This window comes from Talpa occidentalis, unplaced genomic scaffold (genome assembly GCF_014898055.3).
Source record: "Talpa occidentalis isolate TD23 unplaced genomic scaffold, MPIMG_talOcc4v2.1 talOcc4.4, whole genome shotgun sequence".
Classification (NCBI taxonomy): domain Eukaryota; kingdom Metazoa; phylum Chordata; class Mammalia; order Eulipotyphla; family Talpidae; genus Talpa; species Talpa occidentalis.
In genome coordinates this window covers 8,679,827-8,699,532 of record NW_023604295.1, presented here as the reverse complement: position 1 = coordinate 8,699,532, position 19,706 = coordinate 8,679,827, and the positions used below count along the sequence as shown (strand labels likewise).

Here is a 19,706-nt window from a genome sequence, read left to right as displayed (position 1 = left end):
GCGCCCCTTCCCTGCCTGTGCAACACTGCCAGTTCCTTTTTCCCAAAGACCCAGACATGTTTCCCTCCTGACGCCGCGGCAAAGCCACCACATCCCGAGCGCAGCCATCAGGCAGTGGCAGTGGGATGCTGAGTGACTGTCTAGGCTGTTGCCCCTCACTTTATCGTGGTCCCATAAAACAAACCCAAAAGCACATTTTTTTTTTGTTTGGGTTAAAAATTCTTTGAAGAAACAGAAACTAAACCTAACAAATACAGGAAATAAAAAACATGAATTTACTATTTTTGTTATGGCTAAAATATTTTTCTAACTGGATCAGTTTTTTTTATTGGTCTACAACACTAGATGATTTAGGGGTACAGTTTTACATCTCTCCAGATGTCTGTTACCTCAACACACCACCACCAGGATGCCCACAGTCCCCTGGACCCCTCCCCTCCCCACTTAGCTCTCCACTGCACCTTCCCCTTCCTGTAGCCTTAGTTCGACAGTCAGTTTTCTAGATTCATTTCAAAACCTCAATTCCAAGCTCTTTCTTATGTGCTATGCTGATATTTTCAGAGAAAAGAATTTAGATCTTTCTCGAGCCCATTTGTGACTCCATCTGAAACAATCTTGGAAAATTCTCTCAGTTCTTGCCCCGAGAGCTGACCTTACCCAAGTCCTGCACACTGTTGAGCTGCCAGGACTGACAAAAACTCCAATTTCCTTTGGACCCAAGTTCTGGATTTTCAGTCCGCGTCTACGAAAGCGTGGTGAAGAAGGCTCTTCGGAATTTGCTCCCTACGTGGTTCAGGTTGACCTCTCTTGACCTTACATCTGTGTCTGGGGACTTAGGTTGCTTCCAAAACTTGGCTATGATGTGGTGCTGCAGGGAGCACATGAGTGCACGTGTCCCTTCCAGGGAGTGCTTCTGCATGCTTCAGGCAGGTACCTTGGAGTGGAATTGCTGGAACATAGGATAGATGTATTTTTAAAATTTTGAGGAACCTCCAAACTATTTTCCATGGAGAACTAGTCTACATTCCCACCAACACTGCCAGAGAGTTCCTTTTTCTCCACCGTCTCTCCTGTCCTTGCTGTTTCTGGCCGCTCTGAGGGGACCACTCTCACGGGTGTGAGGTGGTATCTCACTGTGGTGTGGACTTGCATTTCCCTGGCGGCGACAGTGAGTGCCCTGTCACGTGCCTGTTGGCCGCCTGTGTGACTTCTCCGGGGAAGTGTCTGTTTAACTCTTCTGGACATGAATTGAGTGGGCTGTTTTCTTTTTGTTGAGTTGTGTGAGCTCCTTGTAGATCTCAGACATTAGACCCCTGTTGGATATATGACGTCCAAATACTTTTCCCCACGGAGTAGGGTGTCTTTTGTTTTAATTATAGTTCCTTTTGCTGTGCAAAAGCTCTTTAGGTTGAAGCAGTTTGTTTATTTTTGCATTTGTTTCCTTAACACTGAAGTCCCTAAAGATATCGCTGAAGTCAATGTCACGGAATGTTTTGCAAAATCAATTTTAAAAGGGTCCCTCTTCCTCTCTTTGAAACTCCTTCTAATTCCTTGTCTCTCCTCTAATTTTCAGTTAATTAAAAAAGCAGAATGGTTTGTCATTCTGGAAACTAGCAAAAGGCTCGACCTTTTCCGGTGTGACATGCCAGCTTTCCCCCTACCTGCCCAAGAGGGTCTTATTTTCATAATGTCAAAATTTCTTTTATATATTGTCCACCACGGTGTAATAGTACAATGGTCTTGTGTAACCATTACCATTGATTCACCTATGGAAACAAGAACCAGGGGAGTGGGGGATCCCCCACCCCAGGTCTCTCTACACGGAGTGGCAGCAGGTACTGACTCCCAAGACTGATGACGTCACTGGAACCTGTGCGCCTGAAATACGAAAAATTCTCTTGGACTGGCTGTCTTCTCAAGATAGCACTTCACATATAAAAATTCACACCAACTTTTCTAAGTTGTTAAATAAAAAATGAGTAGAAGAAAATAAGTCAGTTGCAATTTTTAAAATCCAAACATCACAATTTTTCAAAAACCATGAAATTTTTGACCAAAAAAAATGCAAAAGGGAAATACAAAAAAAAAAAAAAAACTATGGTAGAATTCTCAGCTGTTTTCTCTACATAAATTGAGTCATAAGTGCAATTTTAATTGTGGAGCTCTAGATTTATGTTTTTATTTATTTATGCATACAAGAACTGGGGTGAGGCCAGAGGTGTGCGGGGGGTGGGGGAGGGAGAGGATTCACCAGAGACAGAGTGGGGAGCAGAACAGGTGGATCTATTGATACACTGCTGAGGGGAGCACCAGCTGAGACAGGAGAGGTCTGCTGTGCCATGTGGGTCAGCTCCCTGGCCGGGGATGAAACTCCTGCTGCAGTGGCTGCTGATAGCTTCATAGTCCCCATGCTCTGGATTTAGTAAGAGGAAAGAAGAACTTAGTGGGTTCCAGGCTTTTTTGTACATATTCAATTGTGTGTGTGTGTGTATGAGTGATATAAAATTCAAAGAGTTCAGTATCAATTCTGTCTCTACTTTTTGTATTTCTAAAGGCAAACATATAGAAACTTTATTCACAACTATAAGAGGGTAAAAGGAGTTTTATTGGGACAGTGCCACTCTATCTGGATCTCTTATCAGAGCTATCTTGATAATTATTTTTAATGATGAGCATGGGACAAGTTGACTAAATCCTCCTTTAATTGATTGAAAGCACATTTGAAACCAACTAACTTGCAAAAGCATTAACTTCCTGGCCAGGAGAGGCATTTCCTCACCACACTATGTTTGTGTCCATTGATGTTCTGAAAGTTCTTCCCTCTGAGAGTTACCTGGAGATGTGAACAGTCTCATAAAGTGGGGTAAGTTGGCCTGTGCGTGAGGAGGGGAGGAGCTTACACCTCCATCACAAGCACATTCGCGCACAGAGATGAATTTTAGGAAAGAACTTGGGACACTGAGAACCTGGACATGGATATTTCCTGAAACTACTTGAACCCCCTGAGCCCCCTGAAAAGTCACATTTTGGCTCAAGGACCCTAATCGCTCTGATGAAGTCCACTTCATCTTTCTCTCGCAAGTGGCAAGAAACTTCCTGAGATCTGAAAGGTTGATTGAAATCCAAGTCACGGTCCCTTTCCTTTTCTTCTACAAAAAGTTTTTTGCATAGTGGCTTTTAATAAAAGACGTCAAATTTGTCTCAAGTGAACAGAAACTTCCTCCCAACCACACATCCCTACCTTGACTTCTATCCATCCCCAAATGAAATAATCCTATTCTTGGCCCCATGGCCACTTAGAGGGTCACTAGATTATGGCAACTTGAGCCAAGAATGTGGCCTTCTGGCCTCTCTGGCTCCACTATTGAGCTTTATTGAAACCCTTTTTAAAAGGCCTCTAAGCCCTATTTTTTCCCCCAAAAGCCAATTTCTTCGTTAGGTAGATGGGATGTTGGGAGGAGGAATGGATGGCCTAAGCATTTAGATGAGGAATTAATTTATCATTAACATAAAAGCTTGACTGCATTTAAATCTGTAAGCAAAATATGCAGCAGCATGTACAGGAGGAGGAATAATTAAAACCCCTGGAGTTTTAAAGAGAAAGCACATTGATGTTCAACTCTTGTTACTGCAAGTACCCCAAACCCCAGAATCTAGCGGTCAAATATTCCGGTAAAGCTGAGTGTGGAAGGAGAAGGATAGGGGAGAAAGTTCAGCTCACCAAGAGCATCAGGTCCAAAGAATCCAAATATAAGCTCAGGTGAGGCCACCAGCTCCCCACTGGCAAGATGACAGGCACTTATTGGCAAAGTAAAGACACAGGAGTAGGATCCTGATCACCCACAAGAAGCCACACAGGTTTACCCCATCCCACAATTTAGAAACCTACAGCAGAATCATTGAAATGCATGTAAATGCTTCCCAAACTACTTGCATGACTGTACCCTAAGAAATCAACCATTCCCAGGCACAAATAATAAAAATTAGATGCCTTAAGGTCCATAGAAAGGATGGAACAGACCAGAAATAGCTATTGTAAATGAAACAGGATTTAGGATACAGCACCCTCCATCGGGGTTGGGGTCAGGATATTGACCCAGATGGTGGAAACAAAGTGACCCCAGAGACATGATTTGGGAGGTTCCTATCAGCTCCCATCAGCCAAGACAGTGTCTAGTCCACAGCATCCAGAGTTGACCGAACCCACATGCTCGTGATGTGTTTGAGTATTTCCTATTCCTTGCTGACTCCTTTTAGAGAACCCTATGGGGAGTGTGATGTTCAGTCTCCCACACTCTCTATGTGTGCCTGAATATGTTCAGTAGTTGATGTGATTTTCTCTATTTTCATTTCTCCTTCTTTCTTGTTTGCTCAATAACTCTTTTCTAAGAGGGGACAGTCACGGGGAACCCCCTCCCCCATCCCAGGGTAGGCTGGTGGCATAGGGAAATTCAAGTTTTCCAAGTTTGGAAAAAAGGGCTTGTCTGTACTGCTCCCCCCACCGCATCCGTGCCCCCTCCCACACCAAGAGGCAGGTTCACAGGCCGGGGATGCAGGCGGCAGAGAGGTGGAGGGGTGAAGGTCTAAGACCTTGGCCGAGGGAGGGACAGGGCTGGCGAGATACCCTTGGTGAGAAAACCTCAGAGTCTGAGCAAAAGGAAACAGTAGGGACCCCACCACCCAACTTGGAAGGACACATAGTGAGGTCAAGTCTCATGAGTACAGGGATCTCGGTGGATGAATGACCTTCAAGAACAGAGGCAGGACCCTACTCCAAATCCTGACAACCATGCAGAGGAATGAACCACCGAAGGTGTTTTCTGCCAGCTGGTGGAACACGAGCGTGAAAAAGAAATTAAGTTTGGGGGTGGGGGTTGTTAGGGCTGACTTTGAGTAACCGGATGCCTCTATCTTGCAGACTTGGACATGGGGGGGGAAAGCAGCCTCAGCTACTTACACCATGTGCAAGACGCTGGACTCATTTCATCAAATTGGCATGCCCCAAGAGGGACCCAGTGGCTACAGAAAGAAATCTGTCTGTATCTTTAAATATGCACTTGCTCTAGCAGAACCTAAACAGGCTCAAAAATGTATGTTCTCGGAAATATGGTAAACCACAAAACATCTGCAGACCACCAAAACATCACTTCTCCGACTTGAGCCTGCACAGGGGACACCCGGCCTCTCGCTGGAATGCAGGTTCTCATCCAGCGGTCCCGGTGGGTGCTTGTTTGTACAAGTCTAAGATCCAGGATGCCGATGCTCCAGGAACCTCACGAAAAAGGAAGGCGCCAGACAGCAGAGCTCACAGAGCAGCGCTAGTGCCAGGAAGGCAGGAGGGAGGAAACCTGTCCAGCTGGGGGGGGGGGCAGGCAGGTGTGGGCGAGAAAGCTCTTACCATGTGAGGTTTGCAAGGGACTGAGGTAAGATGGGGATGATGAGACAGCAGGAAGGTAGCTGAAGAGCACGTTTTACCTTTTTTATGATTCCACAGAATACGAGGCATCAAGCCAGCTGGTGACAAAATGGGGAGGTGGTCTCAAGAGTGTACCCGCCTAGGTCCATAAGTTCCCACACTTCACCCTAATACTTCCCCTCAGCCTACTCCCCCAAGCAGGGACAGGAGACTAGAAAAGAAACTGTGGGGTGGGAACAATCCATATTGGTGCTGCTTCCACTTCTCTGAATCAGTAAACTGAGATTTCAACAACCGTCATGACTTTGCTATTCGTTACAACTTTTTAAAGCTACCTGTTTTTAACGATGTTATTCTAGAATGTTCTTTCCAGTTGGTGCCCGAGAAGCTACAGAAAAAAGGAGAATGCCAGTTACCACAACAGTAACAGAACTTTGCTGCTTTCTGGGGTCTTGTTTACCGGCCCCTAGTCCCTATTTTTAGAGTAGGCTGGACGTTTCTACCATCTTGTCCAGTGACTGCAGACCGGGAAAGCTGCCGCTGCTACCCAAGCAGAGTGTAGTGCGACTGGTCTTCTTTTACAGAGGCACAGCTACAAAAAAATCCTTCGAGCTCCAACAAGTCAGTTTTGCCTTCATTATTTAGAAAACAGGCAGTTGCAGGAATCCCCCAGGTATTTTTTCCCACCAACAGTTCATATTCATTCCTCTCTCGAAAAAAAGCAGTGAACCATCCACTTTTCAATATTTTTATTGTTTGACAGGCATTTACAACGTTCCATTCATAGACCTAAAAACATAAAAATAGACCTTCTTTCAGCTTATAAAAGAAATATATAAGAACTTTGGACATAGACACGTCATGACCTTATGTACAAGAGACAATGGCACCCTCTCCAAGCACCAGACTTTCCAGCATTTTCGACAGACCCGTTGCACTGGGGCTAGTACGTGAGACCGTTAGGAGCCTCTGCTTCCGTGTTCCGTCTGGACACGATTGCACTGGAGGTGACACGGGACAATGCAGCGATATAAAGGGTATAGAAACCATTCTAAAGCTTTTTAAGAAAATCAGAAGATTTAGCAAAAATTTAATAGAATAAAACTTTCAAGAGATCAAGCTCAAAGCCCTGGAAACCCAAAAGGGAAGGGGCAGAGGACTGGAAAGCAGGAAAGCAAGCAGGGCACAAGAGCGTGACATTCTGGACTCTCTATTATTTGGAAATATAAAGTCATAACTGATTTTTATAAAATATAATTCCTAAAGCTACTATAAAATTCAGGTCTTTAAAGTACCTACTGATGTGTCAAACACCAAATAGATAGTTTCCCCAAAAAGAAAGTTTTCATATTATTTAAAACCCTTCTTAGGAAGTGGACATTGTGAAATGGGAAAAAAAAAAGCTATAAACCTTTTTATTTTCTTACAAAACAAAATGGAAAGTGCTTTCATTTGTTTTTGTTCTCCCTATTTGGAAATCTGTTTGAAAGGTTAGAGTTTCAGCAGGTTTACCCTGTTTTATCGGTATGAAGATAGTGTTAGAGAGATGTTTTGGAAGAGGTGGTTTGGTGAAGAGGTTTGGTTACGGACTGTCAGGGAAGAGGGAGGGAACCGATGGATGAAGATGCAACTTTGATGGGAAACCAATCATCACCATGGCAACCCCAGAGAAGCCGCCTCCCTTCCCCCACCATGTGCAACAGACACACACACTGCCCAGGCGGGCGTCCTGTTTAATCCAACCAAGCACCCGTCTCAAATAGAGATCTGAACATAAAAAAAAAAAAAAAAATCTGCTTCTCGGGAAAAAAAAAGGCCTTCCTAAGCACGAGCATCTTGCTGACTTTTCATATATAAATATAAAATCACCATGCCTCACTCTCTGCAAAAGGTAAAAGCCTCGTTTTCTTTTAGACTCAGAGTTACACTAACACTGTAAAATTCTCATCTGTTTGTGCCCCTGCATCTCAGGTAAAATACAAAAAATAGTGTTTTATTTTTCAAGTGATAAATTTGGATCTCTGTTCGAGGAGTTTGGCATCTTTTAGAATTCTCTGCAAAACTAGAACTTCCGAACACGGACAGAGTAAAGACCAGCCACAGACCTAAACAGAAGAGGAAAAAAAAAAGGCTCAATGAAAACACAAAGCGCCACCCTCTCTGCTCACACATTCTTGAAGTACACAGATATGCTCAGACATAGAAGAGGGAGAGGAAACCCCGCAGGCTGTGCAGTCGCTCTGCTTCCTTCTGTGTGGAAGGTGGTTTTCCCGGCGGGGAGACGCATGGACTCAGGTGGAGCGGTCTTTGCCAGCATCACTCTCTCTTTTCTTGTGCTATCCCTCAGCTAACTAACGTGCGGTCCACACTGGCCCTCCTGGGATCACTTGCTTTCCAGGGCTGGAGATGGATTGTTTCCCTTCTTCAGGTCCTGCTCCACTGCGAATAAATCCCAGCCCTCGGGGGCGCACGGAGGCCAGGCCGCAGCTGACTCCGGCTGCCGATGGGTCCCTTGGGCGGCTGTTGCACAGGAGCGAGTCGGGGAGCGACGGGAGTTGGGCACAGAGTCAGCTGCCAGGGCCGCGCGCCCCGGAGCGCCCTGGGGAGCGGCCTCCTGCAGGGGCGCACGGCGGGCAGCGCAGCGCAGCGCGAGGACGGGCGGGGCTCGGGGGTATCTACACGCGCCGGGGCTGGGGCAGCCTCAGATCTCGGTGTTGAGCTTCCGAGAGGAGGCGAAGTCCTCCCGCCGGACCCAGATGACCTCCTCGCTGCCGCTGTCCAGGCCCCCGTTGATGCCCGACAGCGCGGCCTGCTTCCTGAGCTGCGCCATGCGCGACGCGTGGCTCTCCAGGGCGCGGCGGCCGCGCGGGCCGATGGACGCGGCCTGCAGCCGCTCCCGCAGGTCCCTGTCCACCGCCGCGCCCTTCACCGCCTCGCAGAAGTCGTCCTCGTCGCTCAGGATGTCCGTCTCCTTGATGTCCTCCTGCTCCTCGTACTGAGCAAGGTCAAACTGTTCCTCCACCCAGCGGTCCGTGTCCCCGCCCGCGGGCGGCTGCTGGGCCTCCTTCTCCGGGCTGCCCGCCGAGATGGCGTCGGAATCAATGGTAAACCTGTTGCGGGCCAGTCGCCGCCGCCTTCTCCCAAGGGACTTGCTGGGGGCGGACACTGCGCACACACACAAAGACACAAGATCAAACCCCCCATGCTTTACCTGAGAGGCGAGTCCAGAAAGCAAGTTCAAGGGCAGGAAGGGAGGCTCAAGGGCGTGTCAGGCCAGGCTGAGGCCCAGGCACTCTCAGGCTGGGCCCCAGATGTCTGGACTGGAGGACTGGCCACGGGCGCCGAGAGGACTGCCCGGGTCTCCAGGGTGATGGGGAAGAGGTGCTCAGCTCCTTCTCTACCCTGTGCTCCTGGGAATGGGTAAGGCGGGTTTCCCCTGTGGGGCGGGCTCCTGCCCTCATCCCTGACCATGACCCTGCTCTGAGGGCCCAGGGGCCTGGCCTAGGGTCATTTCGCTGGAATAGCCTTTTGTAAAAGAGGACGCCAAAGCACAGTGCGGGTTACACTGTCTCCCCGGAAAGGGAATGTGCACCTGCAGAGATTAAGGTGTGGCGTCCCTCTCAGGCAGCGAGACCCCTGCCAGAGCGGCTCTCCAGTGCCAGCCCCCCAGCTGTGTCCTCCTCTGTCTGAGACGGTGCCACATGAGCCGTGAGGCTGGCAAACTGGAGTCTTGGCCCGCCTGCCTACGTTTCACATATCACCACTTCTCTTCCACAAATCAATGAAAATATGGGGACCTGCGTGGAATGAGAAATAATGTATAACACGCCAGCTGCTGGTCAGCAAAGTGCTATGGAAAGTGACAAACTGTCCAGAAAAATCATCTGTGAGTTCATTCTTTGACCTACTGCCCTCTAGGAAGCCGGAATTTTTAAAAACCAACCAACGAAAGACACCACGCAATCCATCAATCTCACACCACACACACACACACACACAACCCCCAAGGAGGTCCACCAGGAGGTGCTGCCCGTCCCCCTTCCCACGCAGAAGTGAAGGGCTTCTGCGCTAGAGACAAGAAGGTGAGAGGCCACGGGGGCTTTCCAACAGAGGGGGGATCCAGAACACCAACTCAGAGCTGCCGTCCTGATACCTATGCCCTAAAAACCATTAAAATTGCTGCTGGAAGGAAGGTGACTATTCTTGATTATAGCTAAATGTAGCCTTGATTCCTAATCCAGCAGGGAAAAGGTCAGTAGCTGGGCTGTGGCCTAAATTGCCTCTGCCTTCACCCATGCACTCTCACCAGCTCTCATCATCATTCCAGAGTGTTCCACCATCTTCAAACACATAACAAAGGAGAGGAATGAAAACCATGTCCAGGAAATAAGGGGAGAAAGAAGGAAAAAATAAATGAGTACTATTCCATTGGGAAGACGCAAAAATCCTTGTTCAGTTTTATCTCAACACCACCGTGGTGGAGTCTGGCTCACTCCAATCCTAGATTGGAACCGCCTCTGTTCCAAATAGGACTATTGGAAATACCTGCTGATAATTTGTATGCTGAAATATTTAGAGGTACTAATGTCTGCATTTTTGAAACGTCAAAAATAAGATGAGTTGATGGATAGATATGTGATAATGGAAACAGAGAAATGATTAAATATAGAATAGAGATGGTAGGGGTGAATATGTACATTTCTTTCAGCTGCTCTATATGTCTGGAAATTTTCATAAGAAAATGTTGGAACACAAAAAAAATTGTAGCGGCGTTATTGGCACATGTACAGACTAAGTAGGGAGTCAGGATATTGATTTTCCTGGGCTATTCAAATTGAACAAAGGAAGAAGAGATAATCTGGGTGTTTGTGACAGTGCAAAGTGAAGCATGACTGTCCGCCCTTTATGACGAGGATGCTGAATAGCGCAGTCAGCCTCACTGGGTGCAGGAGACAATCTGTGATGGAGGATTCCCAGGGCCGGTTGATAAGGCCGAGCAGCTAGTACTGAGCTGACCCACTCCAGCACAATTTTTCTCAGCCAAAAATGCAGAAAGTCTACCCATCAGCCAAAGCCCACAGACCGTGACATCAAGGTCTTCTCCTGGTTTCATGAGGATGGGGTAGGTTGTAGGGTGGTTTTGCTTTCTTTCTACAGGGATCTCAGCAGGAAAGCTTCTGAGTGTCCAGTGGACTAAAAATGCATAGTTTCAAAGGGAATGCAGCTCTCAATTTAGAGTCACTGATGAGCAACTGAAATTGGCCAATGATGGCTGGAGTTTCCTGTCGTTGGTAGATACATTCCCAGTACTCGTTAAACTTTCCCTGCCTAGTAAATAGACAAGCACAAGGTGAAATTTTCTACTGTGAGCTGTAAAGGGTCCATCAAAGTCTTCTCACATGAGGACCCCATGAGGAATTGGACATGGAGACCTAAGCCTGGGTATATCTCAGAGAATCTAGTCTGCATTGGATGTATATTGCACTGGGTTTTTAATAAAACATTTATGAACTATTTGGAGGACAGTTTTATGACAGCTACCCCCTTAAATTATACTGAAGATTCTTGAAGAATGTAATATCCCATGTCAAGCTATGGAAGTTGTCTGTTAAAACCTCCAACTATTCACTCTCGCTCCATGCCTCTTCAATACCATTGAGAAGAGGTAAAAGGGAACTGGGACAAAGGTTAGAAACCTTTTGGCAAATGCGAAGGAAACCTCTTGTGTTGGAATCTTCCCTGCAAATCCTAGGCTGCCTTGTAAGAAAGGATTTATAAATATCTTGATGTCATGAATACCTATGTGCTATGAAAAAAATCTTTCTTCCAAGAGATATTTTACTGCTATTTACAAGTGAGAGTATCGATCTTCCTTCCTCACTGTTCCAGGGTGATGGAATAAGTTCTAAAAGAATATTTACTCTAGGACCATTTAAACTCTAGAATCTTCTTTTCCAACAGCAGCTCAAGGCTTCTCCAAAATAACACTGAAGCTAAAAATAAAGTTGCAGGCACAAGGCAAGGGTAAAAATCGAACATGTCATCTGGTAGACCAAACCTGGAATCCTAACTGAGAACAGGCATCACTGTGTTTCTGGACTACAAAGCCACCGTGTTCTCAAGATGGCAGGCCATGACCTTGCTGAGATGTGACACGTGGCTTTTTGCTAGACAAAGCTGGCTATCATGCAAAGCAGCAACTCTCATTCCAGAAGCAGGCTATGACAACCCCCGCAGAAAGGGAATGCGCTCACTCCACGCCTGGCAAATGAGAGGGGAGCTCCCCAGCCAAGGGAGAAGTGCAGCAAAGGGAGAGCGTGAGGGAGGGCAAGAGGAAGAGACAAAGAAGAGGTCCCCAGTGCTCCCTGGGAAGGAGGTGCAGGCAAGGAACCTCACGTGGGGGGAGAACCATACCCCCAATGTTAGCCCCACAAGGCCACATCTAGTTCTTGGTCAATGAGGTCAAGCTCATTTGAGTTCTACAGTGGAGTGGGGGTGACGGGGATCTTAAACGTCTGAATCCCCACAGTACCTGCCCTGCTCATGGCTGGCCTGGCCCCTTTCAGCGCACATAATCTCTTTCCTCCAAAAGGGACATATTGCTGGGACGAGGGAAGGCTTTCGGTTTTGAGGAGCTGTCTTCTGTGCTTATCACGCAGGATCGAATGCACCGCCTTCAGGAAATCCTTTCGGCTCTCTGGGGAGCTATGGAGAGAAGATTTACACGTGTTAGGGAAACAGTACTTAACACACGGGGCTTTTCTAGTATCATCAGGTGTAACCACATGAATAACCAAGGGCCAGAGGTTAAAGATGGAGCCATGACTCCAATTTTTATGCCAAGCTGTGTCATCATCACTGGGGGAAAGAACACTTATTTCTTTCCTTTTAATGCTCTGCAGATCATCTGCAGTCAATCTGGGGCAGCCCAGCCCACTGATGAATGGATTGATGGACAGATGGATTTCGCATCAAGAAGTTGCCAAATTCTGCTCTTAGTACTTAAGCCTTTCATTCTGAAATGTTTATTTGGACGCACAAACCACAAGATTCTTGAGGCTCAACAGAGCACCCAAATACTGAGGTCCCTCAGGCACTGTGGGTGGGAATGGAGGCTGGTGCAGCCACTATGGAAAACAGTGGAGGCCCCTCAAAAAATTAAAAATAGATCTGCCATATGATTCAGTAATCTCTCTTCTGTAAGATAGGAGAACACCAATTCGAAAAGATAGCTGCACCCCCATGGTCACTGCAGCACAGTTCACAATAGCCAAGCTGTGGACAGCCCAAGGGCCTGATGACAGATGAGTGGACGAGGAAGATGTGGCGCATCTACACAATGGAACGCAGCCGTGTGCCTGGCTCTGGGCTGCACAGGGTGCACTCACGCTCCACGCTTACCTGCAGCACAGGTGGAAGACCCTCTCCGGCCTCCCTTCTGACTCCGACTTCACATGGACAATTTCACACACGGCATTTGCTTCTGCATCTGGATAAATTACAGGCATGTATGAGGGTATGTTCCAAATGGATTGATTTACATTTTGACAAAGCACTTACCACACTGTGGTGTAAGATTAACGGGTGCAGAGCAGCGTTAGACCACAAGAAGATCACTAAGATCTATGATCTAGAGAGACAAAGTGTTTGAAAGCTTAATGGATGCTAAGAAAAAGAATGCTTGGGAGACATCCCAGTGCTAAAATCTCCTTCCAGACGATCTAAAAGGACAATCAGTCAATCACTGATTGAAGAACTGACCCTTTGGGCTGCACAGTCTGTTGGGCTAAACTATTTTAATTAAGTGATTAGTTGTTCTGTCAACAGTTGGACTAGACAGAGGACAAGATTCCCACGCAGATTTCACCAGGTCCCTTACATCTGTCCATGGGCAGAGCTTTTGCCCTGAATGACCAGGTTTAGTGCCCTGGACAAAGAGATCCTGGAAACAAACAGAGCTCCTTTTTCTCAGTCTCCCAATGGAACCCACTCTAAGAGAAGTAAAAATAGCATATAGAGAAAGCAAGGAACAGTTCTATTTTAGGGTGATTTTAAGTCTGAATACCTGGTTTGCAACACTGTATGATTTTAATTGTTATAAGCCTCGCAACACCATATAACTTTAAGTCATGAACAGAGCTTGGCCAAGCCACTGTTCTCTGCAAACACACAGACGTAGCAATTCCGAGGTCTCATTCTTGTCCAGCAGCTCAGAACCCTGGACACAAACCCCCATTGTACCCACATGATTCAGCCATGGTCATCTGCAATAAGTTTCATAGGCTTTCTCCAACTTAGATAAAATCTAGAAATTCCATGTCCTGATTCTGCCTGGATCAAATCCGCTGCAGTATTGCCTCACCATGGGGAAATGCTGGTTGATCTTTATGACTCCATGAAATAAGGCTTAATCTTGATGGTTTTAAACTTGAGTGAAAAGCAAGGGGAGAGCATGGAAGACCACATCATAACGATGCCTTTGTTTTCAGGTTTTAAAGTCTTTATGTGTTTAGTTGCCAGAGAAGGCAAAGTTCCTGTTCAGAAGCCTTTCAAGCTCTCCCACTCACAAACCAGACACAAGGAACCATTTCAACTAGATAATTCGCAATTTAAGATTGCAAAGTAAGAGGACATTCATCTTTAAGTGCTCACATCTCAAAATGCTACTATAGCTGTTCACAGACCCACAACTCTCTTCTTCCTCCCTACAGCTTACAGGTTACTGATAAGTCATGGGCTAATTAGTTTTGCGATCAAATCATAAGTAAAAAGGTATGAGGGTAAATCTCAGTGCTGGAAAGTGAGAGAAACCCTTTGCAGGCAAATGATCATTCCAAATACATGGTTTTTGCCCTTAAGTTTTCCTATCACGGGTGTAACTATGGGGGCAGAGACACCCAGGTTCACCTGTGTGAGAACTGATTGCTTAACAAATATTGCAGGAGCTTTTCCCCTCAGAATGTTGGACTATGGGGGGCTAGTTTCATGAGGGTCAGAGCCACTGTGTGTGCTCACAGAAGTAGAAACAGTGGAAATGGGGAGCGGATGAGGCCACACCTCTCGGACACCAGAACTTAATGTGCCTTTTTTACTAGATGTGAGCAGGGGGCAACAGGAGTGCAAGTGCCTCTGCAAGGATGCACCTCCATGGCCAATCTTTACTCCTGGAAAGCTGCACCTGCCAGCCCTGTCAAGTGGGGAGTGGTGTGTTCAGAGAGTTACCACCTGATTCCCTCCTAGGGTACACCCAGAAGAGCAATTGCAATGAATATGCCCTTGAGCAGCCCCCAATAAAGCCCTGGTCAGGGCCCCCAAGTCACAGGAATATTGCTTTCAGACAGCACCCCGCTGACATTCTCCCCCGACATGCCTGAAGCAGCATGAAATCTTATTAAAGACACCCTCTGCTACCCTATAACTCGGTTCATTACTACTTGGATCACAAAAATAGCAAAGATAAAAATCTGTAATGCTTCTGGGGAAAAAAATACATGTGAATGTACATATTCAATGACTTTCTTGTGCTCTGGGTGGTCTTTTGGGGTCTCCCAGTGAAAAGGCAAGTGAGTTATTTACATGGCCTTTGTCTGATCATGGTCTCAAGAATTCTTTCCAGAAGTAAGATTCATTGCCACACAGATGCTAGTCACTATAACATTATTCACATATATACACGATGATTAGAATTCTTTCAAACAATATTAAAGGCATTACAGACGTTCACTGAGTCCATCCTCCATCCCAGTCATTTGCCTTCCACCTTCCCTCCCTGCCTTCTATTACAGTTGGTGTTGGAACAACACAGTTTGAAGGCAACTATACAGGACCTGAGCATCCTGGGATTTTGATTAGGGGCACCCCTAACCTCCTGTGTTGTTAAGAGGTTGACTATATTTAATAAATGGCTAAGCAAATAAGAGGCAAAGGAGGGACTGACGGAAGAGAGAGCTCAGCATAGGAGAACAAAAGGGTAGGCGGTCAGATGAAGAGCATGAATTCAGATAAACGCTGCACAGACACCTCTGGAATATGCACCTGCACGCTGCACAGCTCACCTGCACTTGCCAAAGCTCGAACCTGCAGAGCTTCGGTGGGGATCATGTGCCGAAACCGGAAAGGGTCCCAGTCCTCATAAATTGAAAGCCTGTGAGATCCTACCTGCAGGAAGAGAGGGAACCAGGTGCATGAGAACAATCTGCTTTATCCTGGATCAGTCCTCAGACCCCTACATTTTCAAAATCAGTGATGCTGGAACCCCAAAGCTTATCCAGCTTTACCCCTGTGAAGTTCATGCAGCAGAAAGTGAGAGGCCAAGGGATGCACATGTGATCAGTGTGCAAAACTGATCCACTGACTAAAGTTAGCACCCAAAGAGAGATACAGGAAGGAGGAGAAAAAGGACCCCAGTACAAGAACTAGAAGGACAGGAAGAAGAGGGAAAGAAAAAGAATATACAGAAAGCCCAACAGCCATTGACCACCCTGCTCTAAATGTGACCCTAAACAGAAGATGACAGGATGAGCAACACCCTGAATCCTCAGTGACCCAGTCACAGCAGGTGCCTGCCTGACAGAGGGGTGGACTGTAACAGAGAAACAGCTAGAGAGGAAGACAGTTTCAAACTAGGGTGTGAAATAAGAAGTCTTACGAGTTTCTTCTTCTGTTTGGAGCCATCTTTATACACCAGAACCACAGCTGTTTTGAAGACTGAAAAGAGAAACAAAGGGGTGATGGCACACAACACACAAGGCTCTTTGTCTCTTACCTTTCATAACTTGAGGTCACAAACAGCACAGTTATATGAGGACAGCGAGATCCTGGTAAGCAGATCCCCTACTCCAAGTCCCACTCATTCCTCACATCTGTAGAACTCAAAGGCCTACCGAGACTAGATTTTCCAGGTTGAACATAAACACAAAAAGCCTAGAAAAACAGAAATCCCTCATCCACACCCCCAGGAAACTTTTGGGTAAAAGTAGTATTTTTCATGATGGCATCATTTCAAATTTAAAACTTTAGCTAGTGCAGTGTATTTCGTCAGTCTGCCTGTTCTGCTCCCAGCGCTGGCTCTGGGAATCCTCTCACCCTCCCGCGCTTCTGACTGAACCCAGTGCTTGTATAAATAAGTAAATAAATATTAAAAAAAAAAAAAGGAACAAACTTTAGCTAGTACATATGTAAACAAAAATACCCAAGTTCAGCTGCTGGAGGCATAATGCAAACATCCTGAATGGTGGCTATAATGTTGTAATTGCTTAAGGTGATTTATATTAATGCAAAGTAAGCTAATATTACACATACACAAGGTTCACAGTTCAGGAAGGGTAACTCATCTTTTTGACCTGAAGAAATGAAAATTAGTTTATGAAGTAGGATGTAGTTCTGCTTCTTCCAAACAGGTTGAGTCACAGTAAACTCTTTACAGTAAGAAGTATGTACCATTATTCTATTCTTTGAGGAGACACAATGATGGCTAATCTTCCGCTGAATTGCTTAACAATGCTCATTTCTATAGAATCCCTTACAAAAAGGCAAACATATTGAACACTCAATGAGTCTGCCTCCCCCTAGAGGGAAAAATATGGGTGGTTCCAGCCCATCAAGATCTCTGTATTGGGGACTCCATCTTCCTCCACACGCTGATCCCAAGGGCACAGCAATTCCAGTGCAGTGAGTTCTGCCTTACTATTTGAAATCACCCCAAAACTGGAAACGTGTCTGCTTGAAGGACTGGGAATCATAAATCAGCTGATCATGATGCAGACAATCTGCCTTCACTCACCCCTGCTCTCAAACTATCACTTTGCAGAGGGTGCTGGATAATAAGCTGGCCTCTGGCCACAGAGCCCTGAGCAGTCTTCAGCTTGCTGCTGTGTCCCTGCCCCAGAGTTTGGCAGCAGAGTGACCACTGGACTGGGGGGCTCTGTCCCTTCACAGCCAGGACATACCTACTCCACACCTCCCCCTTGTAAACAAGCCACGACACAGGGGCCAGGTGGGCAAGAGGGAACTACACACACACAGAGATCACACCACACACACCAACCACACCATACCAACCACACACACAGATCACACCAACACACACCAATCACACCATACACAAATGCCATACACACACACAAACCACACCGCATATACTATACACACACTAATCACACACAGGTCACACCACACACACAAATCACACCACATACCAACCACATACACAGATCACACCACACTGTATACACAACCATAGACAGGTCATACCACACACACTAACTGTATACACACCAATCACAGCTACACCCGCCACAGAGATCACATCACACATACCAACCACACACATACACACAGATCACACTGCTCACACAAACCACACACACACCAACCACACCATACCATGCCAGCCCCCCCACACACACATTACACACATTCCCCCTTTTGCATTTGTGCAGCAAGTGGCAACAAACCTCAAAATTGGCATCTCCTTAACCTTCATATCACGAGTTGGCCAACCAGAGCGGCTGCCCGTTTACAGCAGCCGCTGATACAACCTCGCACACCCATCCACATATCACCCACGGGACTTCGGCTACTGGTGGCCTCCTGGCCTGTACAGCCAAAATATATACTGTGTGACTCATAGAAAGTTTGCCGATCCCTACTTTCTCACTGTTCTTTTTGTTCTCAATTTGCTTATTTCTAACTCCAGAAAACCTGTGTAATTTAGTAGATAGTTGTGAAAAATCCCAGTGCTGACTGTGAAATGGTCTGTCAGCCAGTATCACATGGTAGGCAGTCTGGGTCACTGACTTCAGAATCCTACGTCCTATAAGTGACCTACCAAGAACCACGAGAGAGCTCACAGATCTTTCCAAGTAGAAAATGCAAGATAGAAAGCAGAAAAGACAATAGTGACAAGAACATAAATACCATCCATGCCCCCTGGCCAAGCCTCCAGCCCCACCCAACACTGCTGATTTTTTAAAAGCTCATTACCCTCTGTACATGATATTTAATCACCTCTTCCTGCACACGTCTATATTCCTTTGTTATTTTTCATGATATGGCATCAACAGTTAGTTTGAAAATTTTAGGAACATCACTGTCTTGCTCAGGGAAAGCCGAGAGATCTAAGCAGGAAGCTCAATAAATCTTTGTATTAAACATTCTGATTTTATTATCACTGGGATGATCCATTGGGAAGACTACTCACATTGAGGAAAAAAAGAATTCAGTCAAAGAAGCAGTAAGCAATAATATAGCCCTTTCCTCCCCTCCAAAAATAAGGTGAGAGGCTAGAAATACTAGACTCCCTTTCTAGCACAATTTTACCCATGAATCTTCTCAGAGGAGGCAGGGAAAGTAACAGAGCAAAGCACAAACTGTCGATGGTGTCCTGCTAGGAGCCTACCACCTGCCACGCAAGCATTTTCACAGCGGCCATGTTTCCTTCATCATCCACAATTCCCAGGGTGCCAGCCCATCCTCGCTTTCTCTCAAAAAGCCTAACAATCTAACCATGAGAGCTTTGTTAATTGCAGCAACTGCCTCCACCTGAACTAGTTTATTAAGCCATAAATCATTCATAGACACCCCTACTTTGGGTGGTATTAGTCACACTGTGTTGGAGAAGCACCTTGCCAGTGACCAAGACATCCCGAGGTGCCACAACAGGCCCACTGAGAACTGGTGTCCTGAATTCCAGCCACACAGAGTCAGGGTGAGAATTAATTACAACTGGGGAGGGTGTCTCAGAAGCAGACACAGTTTGGCCTTGATTTTTCACTTTAGTTTTTCTTCCAAAACTCATTATTTTGGAAAGTTATTCAGAGCAGCAGCAGCAACAAAAAGAAAATCTATCCCTGCTATGTGTTTATACCTAGGGCAGGCCTGTCCCCACGAAGCCAGGTGTACTTAACCGGAAGGTTCCATTTGTATCTGTCATGATGGTGGCCACAGCAGGAGGACCAGTGCAGACACATGTCACCAACTTGATTATAATCAATTCTGTCTGATAAAAGAAATGTTCTTATTTTGAAAATAAGCCAGCCTCTTTTTCCCCAGTACATACCAAAGGCTGCCAATTCTGGCTCCTTCTTCCACTTTCCCAACGAGGCGGGTGGGTTGGGCCATATCACTGTGGTGTGCAGAAGCAGGTCCCCCATGCTCAGATCTGCAACCTGAAACCACCAGGGACAAGCAAGGCTTACTGGGAGGAGTTAGGCACTGTTTGGGGTTTCATGATATTTTAAATTCAGCAGTCTTCAGTGAAATAATTCAGGAGGAGAAAGACAAATACCAA

The 19,706-nt window shown here is 46.2% G+C and overlaps 1 protein-coding gene across 15 annotated transcripts in view; it reads right to left on the bottom strand.

The window, feature by feature from the left end:
- Window positions 1–6,126: 6,126 nt before the first annotated feature.
- The window catches only part of TIAM1 (TIAM Rac1 associated GEF 1), a 355,067-nt gene continuing 341,487 nt past the window's right edge, over window positions 6,127–19,706 (bottom strand). For 13 of the 15 annotated variants that reach the window (XM_054700321.1, XM_054700322.1, XM_054700314.1 and 10 more), the window contains 6 exons: window positions 19,476–19,584; window positions 16,065–16,123; window positions 15,472–15,574; window positions 12,818–12,905; window positions 11,949–12,121; window positions 6,130–8,581 (listed from right to left, as the gene is read on the bottom strand). In XM_054700321.1, the coding sequence (XP_054556296.1) occupies window positions 8,118–8,581; window positions 11,949–12,121; window positions 12,818–12,905; window positions 15,472–15,574; window positions 16,065–16,123; window positions 19,476–19,584 (996 nt within the window). In that variant the 3' untranslated portion in view covers window positions 6,130–8,117. Of the gene's footprint in view, window positions 12,122–12,817; window positions 12,906–15,471; window positions 15,575–16,064; window positions 16,124–19,475; window positions 19,585–19,706 lie in introns of all 15 variants that reach the window. The other 2 variants (XM_037525042.2, XM_054700326.1) reach the window with 2 other exon arrangements.